This window comes from Dipodomys merriami, unplaced genomic scaffold (genome assembly GCF_024711535.1).
Source record: "Dipodomys merriami isolate MVZ:Mamm:240054 unplaced genomic scaffold, mDipMer1.0.p SCAF_122, whole genome shotgun sequence".
Lineage (NCBI taxonomy): Eukaryota > Metazoa > Chordata > Mammalia > Rodentia > Heteromyidae > Dipodomys > Dipodomys merriami.
In genome coordinates this window covers 862989-882590 of record NW_027202516.1, presented here as the reverse complement: position 1 = coordinate 882590, position 19602 = coordinate 862989, and the positions used below count along the sequence as shown (strand labels likewise).

The 19602-nt window shown below is 42.3% G+C and overlaps 1 protein-coding gene across 3 annotated transcripts in view; it reads left to right on the top strand.

Annotated features, from left to right (window-relative positions):
* Positions 1 to 19602, top strand: part of Prim2 (DNA primase subunit 2) — a 120679-nt gene that overhangs the window by 65813 nt on the left and 35264 nt on the right. For all 3 annotated transcript variants that reach the window (XM_070017249.1, XM_070017248.1, XM_070017250.1), the window contains one exon: positions 17307 to 17374. In XM_070017249.1, the coding sequence (XP_069873350.1) occupies positions 17307 to 17374 (68 nt within the window). The remainder of the gene's footprint in view (positions 1 to 17306; positions 17375 to 19602) is intronic.

The following is a 19602-nucleotide window of genomic DNA, read 5'->3' as shown; positions in this document are numbered from 1 at the left end:
ATGTTTCTGATAGATCCTTCTGGTGACCATTTGAAAAATGGATTCTAGCAAACTTGTGTAAAACGAGTCCTAAGTTCAGCTCGTATGTTTTCAGTCCTTTTTCCTCTTTGTCCTTTCCCTGTTGTATTCTGTGTTAGAATCCAGAGGCTGATATTAGGTCACGGTCCTTGTGCTAAGTTTGCCAGCCATGATGTTGATGGGGTTGAGATTATTAAAAACCATGGGGACAGCTTTATTTTCTACAGGACGATTTGTATGAGTAAAGGTGTGATCTTATAAATCCTCATCAAACTCTAAGTCTCCTCTAGGACATAATGTAATTGATCAGTGTCACCCTTTGTGAGCTGAAGATATCATTAATCATGAGAGAGAAAAATTCCTATTTAAGTGTTTGGTCATCTTTAAAGTCACGACCTTACAAGCAGTAGTGTGTTGGATTCCCACAGGCGGTGCTGCCCTCGGGAGTGTTGGTGAGACGCAGGTCCACACTGCTGAGGTCAGAGGCTCTGACACGGCCTGGACCGCAGCTGGGCTTCAGGAACTGCCACGAGATCGGTTTCTGTTTACTGCTCTTCATATAACAGCTCTGCCCTTTGCTGTGGGGTTTCATTTATTTTGCTGTTGGCCACAAACTTGAAAGACAGGAATGGGTGCCTCACCCCAAGATTCTTGTATTAAACTAAAATTGCAGAAGTCCTGTAAAAGGTGTGGGCATGTGTTATTATTTGTGGGTTGGTTTTGAATTCCATTAAGACTTGGTGTTTCTTGTTACTTCCATGTTTATAGAAATGAACAGATGCCTTACAATGACCAGGCTTGCTGGCAGTTACGAGTTAGTGCTGAGTCTTTATTTCCTCTCACTTGTATCTGCTCATTCTTTATCCTCTTTCATTACCCTCTTTTCACCTAGGTGACTATTTGTGTTTCTGTTCAAGATTTTTTTCCAAGAAACTTCTGCCTGGCACAGAGCTAGAATGACAAATGTACATATGGTCCTGTGACAGGTGTGAAAAGAATGGCGGGGGTGGGGGAGACGCACATGGGTTATACTTTCTGGGTAGGACTGTGTGGAATGAAGGGACTGAAGGGATGACTTGCACACTCACAACTAGCCAAACTCCTTGGCAGGTTTCTCTTGTTGCATTTTGTTTTGTTTTTATTCTTGCCCTCCACTGAATATCAGGGAGAGTTTGAAGTACCATCTTCTCCTGATTCTACCCCGTTCATGCTGTATTTGTCACTAAAAGAACAATGAAGAGTTATAACATTTTAAAAATTAGCAAACAAAGTCAGTTTTTGACTGAAATATTTGTCTTTCATATAGCCATTTAGTTATAAAGGATTCAGTCAGCATTCCATTAGTTATTCTTCTCAAATGTGTGATTTGTTCTTTTAGTTTATTTCCCAAATACCAAAGAGTTCAAGATTCATGTTTCAAGGGAGGGTCAGTGATGAGTTTTCACTGCACAAATTCTCAGCCTTCCAAACTGATTCTTTAGAAGGAAAGGTACTTAAAGAAGGAGATTAATTGAGGCTAGATTCAGATTCTTGAGTCTTAGAAACTGTATGAAGGGAAATTGTTGCTGCAAAGAACACGGGAAGTGTTTTTGCAGGCTCTCACACACAGTAAGGAGATGACAGTCTGTAATACTACCGATTCTGGGAATGTGAGGGAATGTGAGCATGTTCAAAATCGTCCTGGAGGGGCTGGGAAGGTGGCTCAGTGGTAGAGCGCTTACCTTGCATGCATGAGGCCCTGGGTTCGATTCCCCAGCACCACATAAGCAATAAGAAAAAAGCCAGAAGTGTTGCTGTAGCTCAAGTGATAGAGTGCTAGCCTTGAGCTGAAGAGCTGAGGGACAGCGCCCAGGCCCAGAGTTCAGGCCCCACGACCGGACCCCAAAAAAAAAAAAAATGTCCTGGATCTGGGTATTGGTACATAGACACTTATTACCAAAGTGTTAGTGGAGATGAAATACATTTAAATGGTCCTGTAAAATGATGGATTTCTAAAGTGTACAGTTTCAACTGGCAGTGTTTACCTCTAGGGCTGGCGATGGCAGCTTTCTTCTACTTGCAGGGAGGGCTTAGTCGTTAACTTAATGAACTGTGCATTTTCCCTTTGAACAATCTTCTTCTCTCAGCCTCCTGAGGAGCTAAGGTCTCAGGAGTGAGCCTTGGGTACCAGCTTGTTGGAGCTTTTTTAAGCTAGGGATCAGATTCACTTTTATTATTAAAAGGATTTTCTTTTTTTTTGGGGGGGGGGGGTCCGGTCATGGGGCCTGAGCTCTGGGCCTGGGCTCTGTCCCTCAGCTCTTCAGCTCAAGGCTAGCACTCTATCACTTGAGCCACAGCACCACTTCTGGCTTTTTTCTTATTGCTTATGTGGTGCTGAGGAATCAAACCCAGGGCCTCAGGCATGCAAGGCAAGCGCTCTGCCACTGAGCCACCTTCCCAGCCCCATATTAAAAGGATTTTCATCATGACTACTTTGGCTTTAGATTTGTGGTTTAAGAGAATAAAATAGTTTTAAAAATACAGTTTTTTTTAAATTTAATTTTATTTTATTTGTGAACATACTGTACAGAGGGGTTACAATTGCATGGGCAGGATAATGCGTACATTTCTTACCAAGCACTGCAGCCTCCTCCTTTGTTTACCCTTCACTAAAAATACAGTTTTAACTGCACAAACCTTTGTATTTATTAGTTTTCTCCCTCTAGTATTCTGACCTCTTTTATTTCCTTTTGTCTTATGTTGAAAATTGATTGTCGTGAACTTTGAATACAGATATTCTTGTGAGAGCATATATAAATTCTGTCATTCTGAGTGTATTCTATTTCAGATTATGTAAAGCAAATATAAAGCAAATTCTAAGATTATATGTTTCATGCCATAAAGATTGGAATTGGCATCCAGAAGTTCTAGGTTTCCAATTCAAAATTCAAGCTAGTTTCCTGTTATTTTAAAGTAGAAGACATTTGAGTGTTTGATATTCCTTTAACAATACATACATGCGTGTGTGTATATATGTATATCATATATATGTATTTCTGACGACTAGAGTAATATATGTTCCCTTTGGAAATCTCAGAAAATACAAAAAAAAAGAGAAAACAACATAGAATCCTGTCATACAGAAATAATCATAACTTATGTTCTGGAAGATAGAATCTTATTACGTTGTAATAATAAATTACATTTTGTCTTATGGAGGACCAACTAAGTCCACATTTCCACCCAAGGATCCTTAAAGTAGTCTTGATCATTTGTTGGCAGCTGGAAAAAAATGTAGGGAAATCATTTAGAGATAGGTGCTTGGTTTTTGGATCATACTCCCCTTTAAATTCCTTCTTGAAAAAATAATAGTACTCATCTGTGGACTGGTTTACTGTGAAGCATATACCTGTCCACAGTGCTCTGTGACCTTGGTGCTCTGTGGGCTTGGAGATTGGGCATTCTGAGGGACTCAGATTTCACCACAGCTCCTGAAGGGATTCAGAGGGAACACCTTTGGAAGATTCCCTCAACTAACTAAGGTTTATCACAACTGTGTTTGTGGTTCAGATTAGATTGCATCCTAGTAGCCTTGCTTTGGTCTTTGTAAAGTTCATTCTGTATAGCTCTCTTCCCTATAGAAATTCCTGCAGAAAAGTCTTACAGTAAGCACCCCACTCACCCATCCATGTCATGGGGCTCGAAATCTGGGCCTGGGCACTTTTGCTCAAGGCTAGCACTCTACCATTTGAGCCACAGCACCACTTTTGGCTTTTTTGAGTAGTTTATTGGAGTTAACAGTCTCACGGACATTCCTGACTGGGCTGATTTCGAACTGCGATCCTCAGATCTCAGCCTCTTGAATAACTAGGATTACAGGTGTGAGTTACCAGTGACCAGCTATAGTAAGGCTTTTTTATTTTTCATTTAAAGCAGAATGCAAGCAACATCCCTTTGCAAAAGAAATATAGCAAAAAAAAAAAAAAAAACCAAGAAGAGAAAGAAAAGACATAATACTCAGAGGAGGCAACAATGCTTGATAAGAAATGCACTCGTTATCTTGCCCATGTAATTGTAACTCCTCTGTACGGTATTCTCACAATAAAAAAAGAATTAAAAAAATATATATATAAAGAAAAGACGTAATACTGCTGTGGCATAAACAGCATCAGCTCCTCTCGCTAGGCCAGCGTCAGGAGGTGCTGCATCTCTGATGTAGTGTCTTTCCGAGAGCTTTTGGAATCAGACATTACTGTTTACCAAATGCCTTGTTTGTTGCGTAATAAGTCTGTGATGTTCTGCTGGTTCTAGCTGGCTGGACTCTCGGCTCTCAAACCACGTGTATAGGGGCTTTTTTGCATTCTGTGCATTCTTTCCATCTCAAGCATAATTTAAAGAGAAACCATCAGGAAAAGTGTCCTGCCTCCTGCCTGGGAGCTGGTCATTCTGACAGGCGTAACCATTACAGCTTTTTCCCCTTAGCATTATTTCCCTTTCTAGAGAAAGTATAGCCAGCCCAAGAGCACACAGCGCTCTCCACTCTGAGCACATCCCTCCCAGGAGAGCAGGAGTACGAGGTAGCATACGGACCACTTTGGTTCTACCAATACGTTGTTTGAACTAAGAGTTAACGAGCCCATTGAATATACAGGCCCACTGATTCTGAATAGGCCTAATTTTGCCTTTTCATTTCACATGTGAATGTTAAGTGACACTTTAAAAAAAAGGTGAACTCAGTCACAGATTTTATTTAATTTACTTATTCTCTAAGGAGGAGATCAGTAAGGTGTTGTGACTAGCTTCAAGCATGTTTAAGAAGTTAGGCATACACAGCAGCATAAACAGATGTTTTCTGGATTAGAAACCATCGGTGTTTGTGGTTATTTGTTCCACTAGATAGAAATTGTTTACATTGCATTTGAATAAAAATCTAGAAATTACGGCACCTGTCTCTAATACTAGCACTTGGGAGGCGTGGTGATGAGTTCAAGGCTACCCTGGGCTCCACAGTCAAGTGCTGTCTCAAAAAAACAAAACAGCAGCTGTAAAGACAAGTGTCTTCCCTGAGCTTGGGGCCTAGTCAGGAGTGAGCCGTGGGCTGGGCTGGCGGGCTACACCTATAATCCTGGCATTGGGAGGCCCAAACAGGGGAGCATGGGCAAATGATAGCTGGCGAGACCCTACCCCAACACTGCCCGTCTCCCAAACCAGAAGTGAGGTGTGACCTGCTCTCGTCACATCTGCACACTTGGAATGATATGAAAAAGAAAAAAGGGAAAAAGATTAGTGGAGAAGAAGATGGATAAACAATTAAACTTTGGGCTGGGAAGGTGGCTCAGTGATAGAGTGCTTGCCTAGCATGCATGAAGCCCTGGGTTCAACTCCCCAGTACCACTTACACAGAAAAAGCCGGAAGTGGCGCTGTGGCTCAACTGGCAGAGTGCTAGCCTTGAGGAAAAAAAAAAAAGCTCAGGGACAATGCCCAGGTCCTGAGTTCAAGCCCCAGGACTGGTATCAAAAAAAAAAAAAAAGTTAAACTTTGGCAATGTTTCATGCACAAAAAAAAAAAAAATGTGATGTTCTTCTCTGTTTCTCCTGGTCTGTAATGTAGGTGCTTCTACAAAAGCCAGTAGAAAGGCCTATATTTGTCTCTTAATTGACTGGAATGAATTCTTAGTACTCTGATCCAGTTAGCATTTCAACATTGACTTAGTCATTTTTTTGGTTCGTTGTGAGATACAAACCTGGTATGAAACACCTTTCAGCATTAAAAGTATGGAAAATGGCATGTAATCTCACTGAGCTAAATAAACTTTTCTCTCTGATGTAGAATCTTAGGCCTTGAGAACTGAGAAGGACCTTTGCAATCACCCCTTTGTGTGGATCAGTAAATAAGCCCAGAGAGGAGAGTGACTTCCCAGGCTACTTCTGGGAAGAAGAGGAGAGAAAGTCTGTGCTGGGAACTTATGATCAGTGCTGTGGTCTCTTTAATGCATGCATAATTATGAAGAAGCACAGCACTTAGAGAACTGTAATCCTCATTTAATACTTACCCTGTGCCTATTGTTCTCGTAAGTATGTGCAAGGTATTTAAACTCCAAAAAGATAATACAGTTTCTATTCTTGAAGGGCTTAAGACTTAGCTGAAGAGACTGAATCCACTGTTCTCTTTAAATAGAGGAAAAGATATTTAGAGTCTTCAGAAAGTGATTAATGGGAGTAAATGCAGTGGGAATGTACAAGTGGAAGCAGTGTGGCATGAAGAGTATATGAAAGTCATCAGCAAGTGCATGGTAGGGCTGAGGGGTAAGAATTAGGGTCAGGAAGCATTTGGGGTTTTTTCCAGGCAGTTTTTGGGTAGTCCCAAGCTCATTCTTACCCCTTACTAGTGATACCATTGGTTCATTGTGAGACACAACCCTGGTATGAGACACCTTTTAGCGTTAAAAGTATGGAAAATGGCATGTAATCTCACTGGTAGTGCTAAACAAACTTGTATTTTTTCTCTGATGTAGATCTTAGGCCTTAGTATCATTTTTGTTTTGCCATTGGTGGTGCTACCAAAAATTAATTAAAATTGAATGTTGGTGAATTAACATTGAATTTGGGTTCTGTCCTACACATTTAGACTCCGAGTGACCCGGACTCTGTGTCAGAGTGCACTCATTGTTGTGGTTGGGATGTTGGCTCCACATGCTCCCCTCCAGTTAGGCAGTAGGCAGCTGCTTGCATAGGAATTCCCTTAAAAAAAATCACTGGGTGAATAAGAATAATGAATTGTGGTGGTTGATGCTGTTTATTTCCATTATTTGTGGTAGTAGTAAAGTTCTTAAACAGTAGAAGAGCTAATTTTACATGCACATGTTATAAGGACTTTATGTTAGTTTTAGCAGAAAAGTTGCTATTTCTGATTGATATATTTGTCAAGATTAAAAGAAGCACAGGCCAAAATGAATATTTTACAGATGTAATTGCTTTTGCTTGACTCTATATGTTATGTATGCTAGTTTTTGAAATTTAAAATTTAAAATTTCATCTCATAAGTCAAGCTCCGGTGGCTCACACCTGTCATCCTAGCTACTCAGGAGGCTAAGATCTGAGGATCACAGTTCAAAGCCAGCTTGGGCAGGAAAGTCTGTCTTGAAACTCTTATCTCTAATAAACCACCAGAAAACCACAAGTGGCGCTGTGGCTCAAGTGGTAGAGCGCTCGCCTTGAGCTGAAGAGCTGTAGGGCAGGGCCCAGACCCAGAGTTCCAGCCCCACAACTGGCAAAAGTGAATAAATAAATTCCATCTCCTCCAGGTAGAAGTGAAACAAGTGTTAGAGTTTTGTCCATGATGGACCCCTGCCCTGGGTCTTTCTCATATTAAGGAAACTTTTCTGCTAAGGCGATAATTTCTCTTAAGTACTAATAACATCTAGAGCTAGATGTTTTTACAGTGAGCTTCTGTGTATGACGTGATCGATGCAGCCGATGCACTGCTTTCTCCTGCTAGGTATCTAGTATTCCGCTGGTCATACGTGTTGTTCTAAGTTTTGGGGGAAGCTCTGGACAGATTGAAGAAAGGCAGTATTGAAAAATACTGGAAAAGCTTCCCCTGGGTGATCTCCAGTGCAACTCTGTCCCTATGGTTCACGCAGAAGGTTTGCCCTTACAGTCCAGGCTGTCCTGGTCCCCGCAGGGTTCCCCACGGCCAGTGCGCCCTCGGTCCCAGCCAGCATGTGGCCGCAGCAGTGGTGCCAGGCCCTGCCTCCTCCCAGCTCCTCCTTTCCTGGAGTGCTCTCGCTCTCAGAGCCCCAGCCTTCCTGGGAGAGTCCATCCAGACAGGTGTCTGCGAACCCCTTTGTGAGCCTGCGTGCCTGGGCCCTGGACATGGCAGTTTCCTCCTTTGATCTTTGCTGTCTTTGTATTTGAGGCAGGGCCTCAAGCTTCAAACTTCCAGCCTTCACCTCCCAGCTGTATCTCCAGTTACAAGCATGCATTGGCTATGACCTAACGTGTTTTCCTGCCCAGGACCACAGAGGACATTATCCTGCGCCAGGAGAAAACTTGCCTCAGGATAGTGAAACCTGAAGTTTTGATGGTGGGGTAGGGTAGTAGGATGGGCATAGCAAGGAAGAGGGGGTAGAGAGAAGGAGGACAAGGGAAGTAGAGAGGAGGGGGAATGCAGAGGAAAGCATTTGTCCAATATTTCTGCAGATGTTTTGTTAGCCTGAAATTTGTGAAAAGTCTGTTAATACTGTCTTGGAATCAACCTGAGGTTTATATGTTCTTTTTTGTGCACAGGGATTCGCTTGGTGGTGAGTAATAATGAGCTAGTGCTGTGTAAGCTTCTGGCCTAGAGAGGTCTATTTAGCTCTAGGTGCTGAATTTAAGTCAGAGAATTATGGTCAAATGATTTCTCATTAAAGTAGCAATCACTTGCCAGGAAATGTCTTTTTAAACAGTCATCGTGAACAATTAAAATTACTTCATTGCTGCTGTTACGTCTTGATTCCAGACCTCAGAACTGAAGTCTCATTGCAAAGACAATAAATGTCAAAGGATGTTAGCTAGGATTATTCAACTATTTTATGTAAATAAAACCCCGTTTACTTTAAAGAGATCCATCGTACCCTTTAAAATGAGATCTGTCCAAACCTTTGTTAGAATTGCTTTCATACAGCTAATGAATAGATATTTCTTATTCTTGATTCTCCTTATTGATGGCCTTGCAGTGCATGAGGAGATAAATCACTGGGCTGCTGCAGTCCTAAGTGCCTCAAAGAGCATCTAAGTGCTGTAATCACTAATCAGAGGAGCAATATAGATTAAGTGTGCTGTAAACTACACATGGAAGCAACGTCTTTTTATTATGCGTAACTCTAATGGAAAGAAAATGTTAATTTAGGGTAATGAAATAGACCTCCAAGTATGATCAGCAAATGGACCATTAGGTCAATTAAGAAGAGGACACATTACCTCTGGGTGGGCCTGCACTGTGGAATAGACAGATTCATTTAGTGCCTGAATAGTGAAATTCAGGATGTCATTCCCAAGCCTGATTTACTGCAGAAAGAACAAGATTGATGGCCAGGGTAATTTGGTTTTCCTTTATTTTACCTGCCCTTGTTATTCTAGTTCTGGGCTTGGGCGCTGTCCCTGCGCTCTTCAGCTCAAGGCAAGCGCACTACCACTTGAGCCCCAGCTCCACTTCTGGTTTTCTAGTGGTTTATTGGAGATAAGAGTCTCACGGACTTTCCTGCCCAGGCTGGCTTTGAACCGTGATCCTCAGATCTCAGCCTCCTGAGTCGCTAGGATGACAGGTGTGAGCCACCGACACCTAGCCCGTATCCATCTTAAAAGTCAGTTAAGTGTAAATTTTGTAACTTTCCATCTGCCCTTCAGCCCAGTTGGATTTACTATAAACAGGATTAAGCAAGCGAGAAATAGGCAGACCTTGAAAAGCTTAGCAATTTGAAAACTGCAAAATTCAACTTTTACAAAATTTGAAAATTTCAGTGGACGTGAACACTGCACCTTCTTATTTATTGTTTTCTCTAACACAAACCTACTGGAAGCTAATTTTATAGTTGTCCACTTGGCCAAGTTATTATTCAAATTTACTAAATAATTTAGTGTCTACCACAGCATGTAATTTATGAAAGACATTTTGAGTCCTCTTTGACTCTGAGTGTAGCTGACCCCCAAGTACTTTTTGTCTTGATGAGAAAGGCCTAGACTGCATTGAAGCAGCTCTTAAGTTTAGGACATTCACGAACTTCTCATTTTCTCCCAACTATGCCTAAGTGAAGCAGTGGTTTCTACTCAGATTTTAGAAGTAAAGCATTTGGCCTAATGGCCATCCAGCCCAGTATTCAGCGTTTCCTTTTGGTCTGTCTTCTGACGTCTGAGTGCCTGTACTAATGATATACAAAACAAATTGTAATAAACCTTGTGATTTGCATGATTCGCCAGTCAACCACGTGTTTACCGACTCGGATCTGAGTCCTCCGGGTCCACAGGCTTCCTCTGGGAGGATGAACTTGAGTTTCTGAAACGGTCAGCTTCCCATTACTACACCGAAGAAACGCTTTTGGAAGGCATTCTTCTTTTAGCCCCTTCGTTTGTCCCGATTTGTACCTAGGTGGTAATTTTGATGGTAAGTTAACATTATCTTAACTCAATTTGACAAGGTAAAATTGAATGCTTGGTACACGCATTCAATAGAGTTCAGCATAGGATCTTTCTGAATCATTGGCTTGGAATAGTTAGCAGTCTAATTTAGTTCCACTGTTTCTGTTTAGGGCTCATTCAGCCTGTCTATCTATGTGCCTTCCTTCCTTTCTTCCTTTCTTCCTTCCTCCCTGTCTCTCTCTCTCTCTCTCTCTCTTCCTTCCTTCCTTCCTTCCTTCCTTCCTTTCTTCCTTCCTTCCTCCCTGTCTCTCTCTCTCTCTCTCTCTCTCTCTCTCTCTTCCTTCCTTCCTTCCTTCCTCCCTGTCTCTTTCTTCCTTTCTTTCTTTCTTTCTTTCTTTCTTTCTTTCTTTCTTTCTTTCTTTCTTTCTTTCTTTCTTTCTTTCTTTCTTTCTTTCTTTCTTTCTTTCTTTCTTTCTTTCTTTCTTTCTTTCTTTCTTTGTAGGTAGGATTACAGGCGTGAGCCACCGACGCCTGTCAACTATTGGTATTTTTACAGCAGCTGAATTCTTACCATCCTCAGTGTGAAAACACTGCTGAATCACATTGATGGTTTGTCACCATAACAACAAGAACCAATAATGACATTTAACCCTAGGAAAATTCTGCCCCTGATATCAACAGTTAGTGTGGGAAACACCTGAAGCAACGGACAGACGCTGGGGTGGATAGATGCTGGGACGGACAGACACTGGGACGGACAGACCTGTGACCTTGGAAGTGAGCTGTATAGTCAGCACACAGAATCAAATGCCAACTTCCTGAGCTCTCCATGAAAAGTGCAAAAGTGGGCATTTCCTTTGATTCAGAGTAAGCAAGAAGAGGCAAGGTCTCGTGCAGCACAGGAATTTATGTGAAGAAGTACATACTTTAGTAGTTCAGTATGTGCCAAGAAAAGAATGCAGTTCCGAATACACTTACAGTGTCATGTTCAAAACTATTTGTAGCCAGGTGCTGGTGGCTCACACCTGTAATCCTAGCTGCTTAGGAGGCTGAGATCTGAGGATCGTGGTTCAAAGCCAGCCCAGGCAGGAAAGTCTGTGAGACTCTTATCTCCAATAAACCACCAGAAAACCAAAAGTGGCACTATGGCTCAAGTGGTAGAGCACTAGCCTTGAGCTGAAGGAGCTGAGGGACAGCGCCCAGGCCCAGAGTTCAGGCCCCACTGTAAGCATTATGCCCACCTTTGGTCCTCAGCTCCAGGAGGGAGGAGCAGTAGTAAGAGCTGTAGACAGGAGGACAGGCCAGGGCCTGAGCCAACAGTGCAGAGCTGTGGCTCAGGCAGAGGTACCGGCAGGAGGACGCAAGAGAGGAGCAAAGGGCAAGAAGGAAAAAAGCAAGGCTGGTGGAGAAGTTAGCATAGAGAAAAGGCACAGCGAGAACATCATCATACCCAGAGAATACAAGAATCCAGTCAGTATGAAATTGTGGAATGTTCAAATTTGAGAGGAAGGAAATACAAAGTAGTCAAATGTGAAAATTTAGTTCTACTAGATTGACTATAAAAAGGGACTGCTGAAAATATTATTTTGCTTATAATAGAAGCATGCTTCAAGTTTTTTCTTGGGAGAACAGAAAGCAGTGGTGCTGTAAGCAGGTGCAGTTATCTGCCTTCTGTTCCAACCTCTTTGGGATCCAGTTGTTTTTCTCCAGGAAAGGCAGTGACGCGTGGGAGCCACTCCTGGCTGAGTGGCTGTGTGTGGCAGGCAGAGTGCTCCACACACCTGAAATCAAAGATGGAGTGCTGTGGTTCAGATTGCCCATTAATTGCAGCTTTGTAGTAAAAGGCGTTTAGTTTTCTGCCCTGGAAGAGTTGCTTGCATTGGGTCTCCAGCTCGCTGGTGAGTCCTGTCTTTTAGAATCTCATCAAAGCCCTAGGTCCAGGCAGAACAGGGTTGTGTGTAGATGTGCTCTGCAGAAGTTGTAACATGGTGGGGTGCCAAGATAACAGGGACAGATTGGCCCCATGATGACAGAACTGCCGGCGGGGCTCAGGTGCGGGAGGAATATGACCCACTCGACAGTCAGTTAACAGCCTTCATGTAGCACGCCAGCCTCCCTGCTGACCCTGCTGCTCCATTATCCCGGCCAGCTCCAGGGTTCTCAGTTCTAGCTGTGAAGAGTAAACATGTAGTAATGTATCTGTTCAAGAAATCAGATGGCCACATACATACGGGAGAGTCCATGTTAGCCATAAGCTGGCATTGTTTTGCGAGGTAGTGACATAATAAAGAAGAATAGCATACTCTAGAGGCACATTCAAATTGTGTGCACACTTAAAAGGTAACTCCGGGAGGTGTTAGGGTCACGTGGACGCGCCACATACCTTTGGTTGAAAGATTGAGATCCTGTCTCTGTTTAGGATATTGTGAGCAGAGCCCCCGAGTGTAGTAGCAATACTGGAAAAGCTAGCTGGCTAGTTTCTCTGTAAGAACATTGCTTTATGGGTTTTAATTGAGACCACCAGAAAAATGGAAAACAAAACCTGCATTCCACATGGCATCTTTTTTTTTAAGTCTAATTATGAAATACATGCAACAGCTTAAGAATTCAGATGCACAGTATTCTAGAAATAAAATGTTTTGTTTTGTTTTCTGGGGGTTTTGCATTAAGGAGTAATTTCAGTGATCCCATGATTTGTCACTGCTTAGCTCTTCATACTTTCCTTGCCTAAGTACTTGGTTTACACTTTACAGTTCTAACTGAGCGTCAGTGACGCACCGAGGTTACCTTTGAATAATAAGCCTCTCTTCACACCACAGGTTTCATGACCGAACCTGAGCTGGTGATATCTGCTTGCAGGTGATATCCTCAGGCTTGCTCCGTTAGCTTTTCGTATCATCCAGCCCCTGGACTGGAAAGATCTGGTTCCCTCTGCACTGTTTTATATTCGTTGAACATTAAACTACTTGGCATGTTGAAAGCTGAGATAAAATCTGTACATTTTGCTTCACAAGGTCATGGTTGAAAATCACATTTGTGGCCAGCTGATAGAGGGATTTCCATGTACAGAGTCATTGGGCTGAGGAAACTGCCTGCTGTGCAGATCAAGTACCGTGTGTGCTGGAGCTCACTGACAGGTGCCAGACTGGGGGTGGGGGGCTGCCACAGACTTAGAAATGTAAAGTAGATTTTCACACGTTAGGGCTTGTGACTGGGATCTGTCACTAGTATAAGAAGACCTAGCTCAAAAAGATGGAGAGTTCTCTGTCGTTAAAGTCAATAAAGTTAAAAGAGCAGCTGTTTTTTTGTGAAAGTAATTTTATTTAGCATCTGCCTTGGTCCCAGCAATGAAAGTGGTAGTTCTGTTGGAAACCTGTTTGCTCTACAGTGTGTCTCTTTGTGACTGTGAAATCTGTTTAAACACTTTTGCCTTTTCTTTGAAAACTTTATACGTTGCTGTGTGCCAGCGGCTCACTCCTGTAAGCCTTACCACTCAGGAGCCTGAGATCTGATTTGGGTTGGAAGCCAGCCTCGGGCAGGAAAGTTTGGGAGACTCTTACCTCCAATTAACTGCAAAAAAGCCAGAAGTGGAGCCATGGCTCACGCGGGAGAGCCAGAGGCTTGAGCAAAAAAGCTCAGAGACAGCACCTCAGCCCCGAGTGCAACCCCAAGACTGGCACGCGCACACAGAGGTGACGCATAAGCCTTGTGCCTTTAGGATGCCCGTGACAGCACGCGCTGTCCATCTTTTCTTGAGCCCAGATGAGGAGCCGATTCCGATGCAAGCACACGAGAGTCGTTCATTGCAAGCTCGATCTGGACTCACACCCGTCTTCCACACAGTGGATCTAGACAGGGAGTCCCGGTCCTTCCTCTAGCAGCGTTTTTTTTTTTTTTTTTTTTTTTTTTTTTAATATATACATATAGGGTTTTTAGGGTCTTCTGTGCGTCATTGCAACACTTAACAAGTCATATCACACAGTGGGAAAATCATAAAATAATTCTAAAAGATGATTCATGTCACCAGTGGCGGGAGCCGACCAGGAACTGGGGATTGGCTGGTTCGCAGGGCTGATGCTTTTCGAAATGATTGGCTGGAGTGGATGGTCTGAACCCTGACCTTATCCTGCTGATGAGCTGCGGTTATTTTCTGTAAAGGCGGTTGTTCCTGGAATTTGGGCTCAAGGGGATCAAGGGTAGTTGCTGAGTTCCTGGAATATCAAGGGTAATTGCTGATTTCCTGGAATTTGGGCTCAAGGGGAGTACTGATACAGTTCCCAACAAAATGGGATCCAAGCCTAAAATTGCTTTATTTTGTTCAAGTTTCACACTTTAGTAGAAAAGGTTGGCATTCTGGATTTTGAGTTGATGTTCTTAGAAGGTCAGTAGACCCCCAGATCCTGCATGAAATGAGGACAATGCACAGATTTTTTGAAAATATTTTCTATTTATTTTTTCCTAAAAATTGAATTTCATTGTAAATTTCATTTACAAATTAAAATACAAATTTGTAAATACACATAAATGCTACTGCCGGAATACTGCTCAGTGAGAATTCTGTTTTGCTGGTTTGAGCATCATAATATCATGGGAAAAGAAAGGACCTAACTTGGTTTATTACCTACCTGGGTTTCCTTTAAGGCTCAGCTTCAATGTTAGTGGATGTGGCCGTTCCTCTCAGCGTTGCAAAGAGGTCAAAGGAGTGAGGGAAGCTAAAAACACCAGAGAACAAAATCGGGCGTTGTTTTCCTGTCGCTTTTGTGAGTTTTAGCTTAAGCAGTGTTTGATGAGCAGTTTGGGAAAAAGGACTGACTATTTCTAAAAGAAGCCACCCTCCTGTTCTCCGTTTTCAAGCGATTGAAGTGCTTTTGTTTTTGAAATGTCTGGTGACTCTTAAGAACCATTTGCCTGTATACTTACCTCCCCATCTATGATGTTCCCTCTCGTGCCTATCTTTTGGAAAGGGAAATCAGGAAGAAATGTTTTCCTCCAACAGACCCCTTCCTTTATCAACCGTTTAAAACAATTCTGCTGCAAAATGTGTCCTGACAGCAAAATTTCCTTCAGGGTTTGAAGAGCAGAGTCGGCTTTGTAGCTGGAGCCAGAACGCTTTCCTCAGAGAATATCCCCTCACAAAGTAAAAATCATTTATTCCCGGGGGGGGGGGGGGAGTATTTTATCTCTAGAAAACTGTGGTTCTTACTTCATTGCAAATGCGCAGCAAGAGTTGGAGATGCCGGTTATTTTGTAACTGCTTGTGATTGGTGTTATAACACTTTGAAGTCCACTGACAAAACTTCTTGTCCAAGTAAGGCTGGTAAATCCTGGCCGATGTCTCTAGCCACTGATTGTCTATGCAGAAGACACTTGCGGTTTCCAGAGAGGCATACAGAGAGGGGAAGGAACACGTGTCTTCACTGCCCCACTCTGCCCCCGGCTTATGGGGTGCTCTCCGACCTTCCTGCTCTCCGCCGCTGGCGGTGCAGATGCACGGGCCCCGTGAGCCTTGACTTCTGAAGGCTCAAGGCTCCGGCTCGTGAGCGCATACAGTCAGTAGACACATGTTCTTCCCTGGTTAATCTGACTGGTTGTGCAATCTCTGGGGGTGGGGAAGCCATGCTCTTAACATGGAGATCTAGTAAGCTACCCCTAGGCCACGTGGGATCTTTGGGCTCCCTCTGTCTTCTTTCATCATGAAGCTCTGTGTCATCCGCCTCCTTGGATTCCGTGTACTCATGGCTCTCTTCCTCCCAGGCTGCCTTGAATACCTGGGACACTGTGTATGTATACTTTCCCTTCATGGATTTCCTTGCCTCTGTTTTATTAGCCTGTCCTCCTCAAGCCATTCTCCCTCCTCCCCCAAATTGTTTCAGAGGAAAGTGTATGGAAAATGTGCAACAATACCCGCTTACTAACATGCTGCATTTGCCTTCCTTTGAGAAAAAGGAACGCCACTGAGAAGCTTGAAGCTTTTGTCATTCAGTCTCTTTTTGGCTTCTGACTCAAAATAAAGGCCTATTGATTAGAGTGCATAGTCCCAAAACTTCCTCTTTCCATACTGATCAAGTTTACTTTTATCTACGTTAAAGAGTTCTAATATACGTCAAAGGTGTGTTACATTTTCTATAAAAGAACATGAAACAGCATTGGAGTCCAAATCTATTTAACCCAGACAAGTATTCATTTCAAGTTGCAGAAGAAATGCTAAAATAGATGGTGCTAAAAATCTTATTATGATGATATATAATTTTCTTGGAAGGCTAATAATTGTGATTTAGTTTAGTTTTAGAGTTAGCCTTAATTTTGCTAACGTTAGGAATTTCTAAAGCTTTAAGTATGAAGTATAGATAGAAAAATACTTGGTTTTCATCAATTAAGGAAATTGGTTGTAAATTCATGGATTTGTCACACAATAATTATTGGTTAAGCACCCATTACATTGCCAGTGTTCAGATGCAGGCCCCATAGCAGAGTGCATGTGAGTAGGAACCCTGGAACCTTAGAAAGAATTTTGAAAATAGGTCCTGGGACCACTTGTCCTGAAAGGTCACACAAGGTCACGGATGGTTTATGGCTTTGCAATGCTTGTATCAGCTCACTCTTAACTGGAAATATTGTTGTTTGAAAGTACTAATTGCATTGCAAGTTGGAAGGCAAACCTTTTTACTTAGTGCGTTGACTCGTGGCATGGGTTAGGAGTTATTCTTGCTAAGATTCAAACTTAGAGTAGGACACGTGGGGGGGCGTGCACACACACGTTCTTACTCCCTGGAGTAACTTGATTTACAGTGGCTTAGGCCTACAGGAAGCCCCTGCCCTGGAGTTCAACGTCTCAGGATGCCTCACCGAAAGTGGTTGTCAGACATGTGTCACACACAAGTCTCCCTTCTCCTTTATATAGGGCTGGTATGTTCCCCAGTGGGGGCTCCCTGGGCCCAGCCTCTGGCACTTTCTTCTGCTTGTGATCCTTTCCAATTCTAAGCCCAGGGACTGACCTTGAGTCCTTGGAACCAAGCTTTAATCACATAATATAAGTCCTTGATTTAGCAGAAAGAAGCATCTCCCTCCGTTTTGAATCCTACCTCCCTGCCTGTCCCCTGTGCCTAGACTGGTTTTGCACTTGGCACTCCCGTCTCTTTTGTGTTTGGTCCTTGCTGTACAACTGTACCAACGCTTGTGTCTCCTTTCAGTTAACCACCAGGTCCCTGCCCACTGTGCAGTCAGACGAGAGACTCCAGCCTCTGCTCAACCACCTCAGGTAATAGAAGGGCACACCCTGTTAGCTTTTAAACACAGCGTGTTAAAATGATTAAAATGCCTTAGAAGCTTTTCATCATATTGAATTCTGCTATTCAGTTTTAGGTTCTTAGTACCATACTACTTGTTAACCTTGATGTGGATGTATAGAATACCTTTCCCACTCAGTAGCAGAGTAGAGAGCTACTTGATGGCGTACACAGCTAATGGTGAACTTCTTACTTAAGCACAGGGCACCGGCATTCTCTTATTGGGGATGAAGTACATGAGGCTTGTTTTCTAAATACAATAATAATATAGCCCCATTATTAAAAAATAAACTTTGGAAATATAAAAAGTGGCAAAACCTTCATATTGTTTAAAAGAAATATCTCTTCTGTGATCTTTTAAAACGCAGTGTTGAATTTTATAGACTTTACTTTTTTCCATTTCATAAACATAAACCATTTCCTTGTTAGGGGTAACAATGATTGACAAGTAATGTACTCATTGGCCTTATTCATGTAACAACCCCTCTATACAGCATCTTAATAAAATAAAAACCAAAACAACAACAAAGAAGAATTTCCTGAGAGGGCTGCATGGCTGTGGGGTACCATCCTCTGGGGGGGTTGGCCATTGTCATTTCCAGTTCTTCACCTTACAATAAACAATGCTGAGTGCAAACCTTTGTGCATTTCTTAGGGATAGATTTTTGGAGGTTTAATTCCTGTGTCAGAGTATGTGCCATTTTTAAAGATTTAAGGACACGCATGCACGCGCGCGAGTGTGTGTGTGTGTGTGTGTGTGTGTGTGTGTGTGTTTTCAAGTCCTTGTTCTACTTATATTCTATATCATACCAGACTACCTAGAATAAGATGAGACACCCAAATAGTTGCTGATGCAGTAGATTAATCACAGTATGATTAAATGCATTTCAGTAATGATTAATGACTGGTAGACACTGGGTTATTTCTATTCTAGAATAAGAGTAACACCTATTCTTTGTTCATTTATTAATGGCATCTCCAGATGCCATTATTTGATTTCATATACTTCAGATATAAAGGATAGTAACTTTTTGTTTTATTTGCTATAGACAATCTGTCTGTCTGTCTGTCTATCTGTCTGTCTGTCTTTCTTTCCTTCTTTCTTTCCTTCTTTCTTTCTTTCTTTCTTTCTTTCTTTCTTTCTTTCTTTCTTTCCTTTCTTTCCTTTCTTTCTTTCTTTCTTTCTTTCTTTCTTTCTTTCTTTCTTTCTTTCTTTCTTTCTTTCTTTCTTTCTTTCTTTCTTTCTTTCTTTCTTTCTTTCTTTCTTTCTTTCTTTCTTTCTTTCTTTCTTTCTTTCTTTCTTTCTTTCTTTCTTTCTTTCTTTCTTTCTTTCTTTCTTTCTTTCTTTCTTTCTTTCTTTCTTTCTTTCTTTCTTTCTTTCTTTCACAGTTCTGGGGCTTAAGCTCAGAGTCCAGGTGCTGTGGCTGAGCTTTTCTGCTCAAGGCTTAGCTTTTTGGTGTTTAGTTGGAGTTTCATGGATTTTCCTTCGGTGGCTGGCTTCGAACCACAATCCTCAAATTTCAGCTTTTCCTAAAGTTTTTTATGATCCTTCGTGATGTTAAAAGGTCTATCTCTCTCTCTCTCTATATATATATATATGCACACACACACAAACACACATATACTTTGTGACACTTAGCTTTCAATTTCTTTTCTTTTTTTGGGGGGGGGTCCGATCGTGGGGCCTGAACTCTGGGCCTGGGCGCTGTCCCTCAGCTCTTCAGCTCAAGGCCAGCGCTCTACCACTAGAGCCACAGTGCCACTTCCGCCTTTTTTCTTTTTGCTTATGTGGTGCTGGGGAATTGAACCCAGGGCCTCAGGCATGCAAGGCAGGTGCTCTAACCACTGAGCCACCTTCCCAGTCCCTTAGCTTTCATTTTCAAATTTTATATAGTGAAGCACCAATAATGAACAAACCCCATGACTTCTTTAAAGCTGTAGCTTACTGCTGCTTGCTCAGAAGTTTGTATAGATTGACTTTGTTATCTTTATTTTCTTTTCTCTTTTTTTCCTTTCTCTCCCTTCACTCATTTTTTTCCTCTTCAGTTAACTTTCCCTTTTCAGACAATACTTTTAACAGTTGTCTAATTATTTTCTTAGCACAGTAAATAGGGACTGAGTTCTTTACCCATACCTGTTCCCTTTCCTGGAGCTGTTAGTGGGATCAGAATCTGAACTGTCATACCGAGTCTCTTGCCCT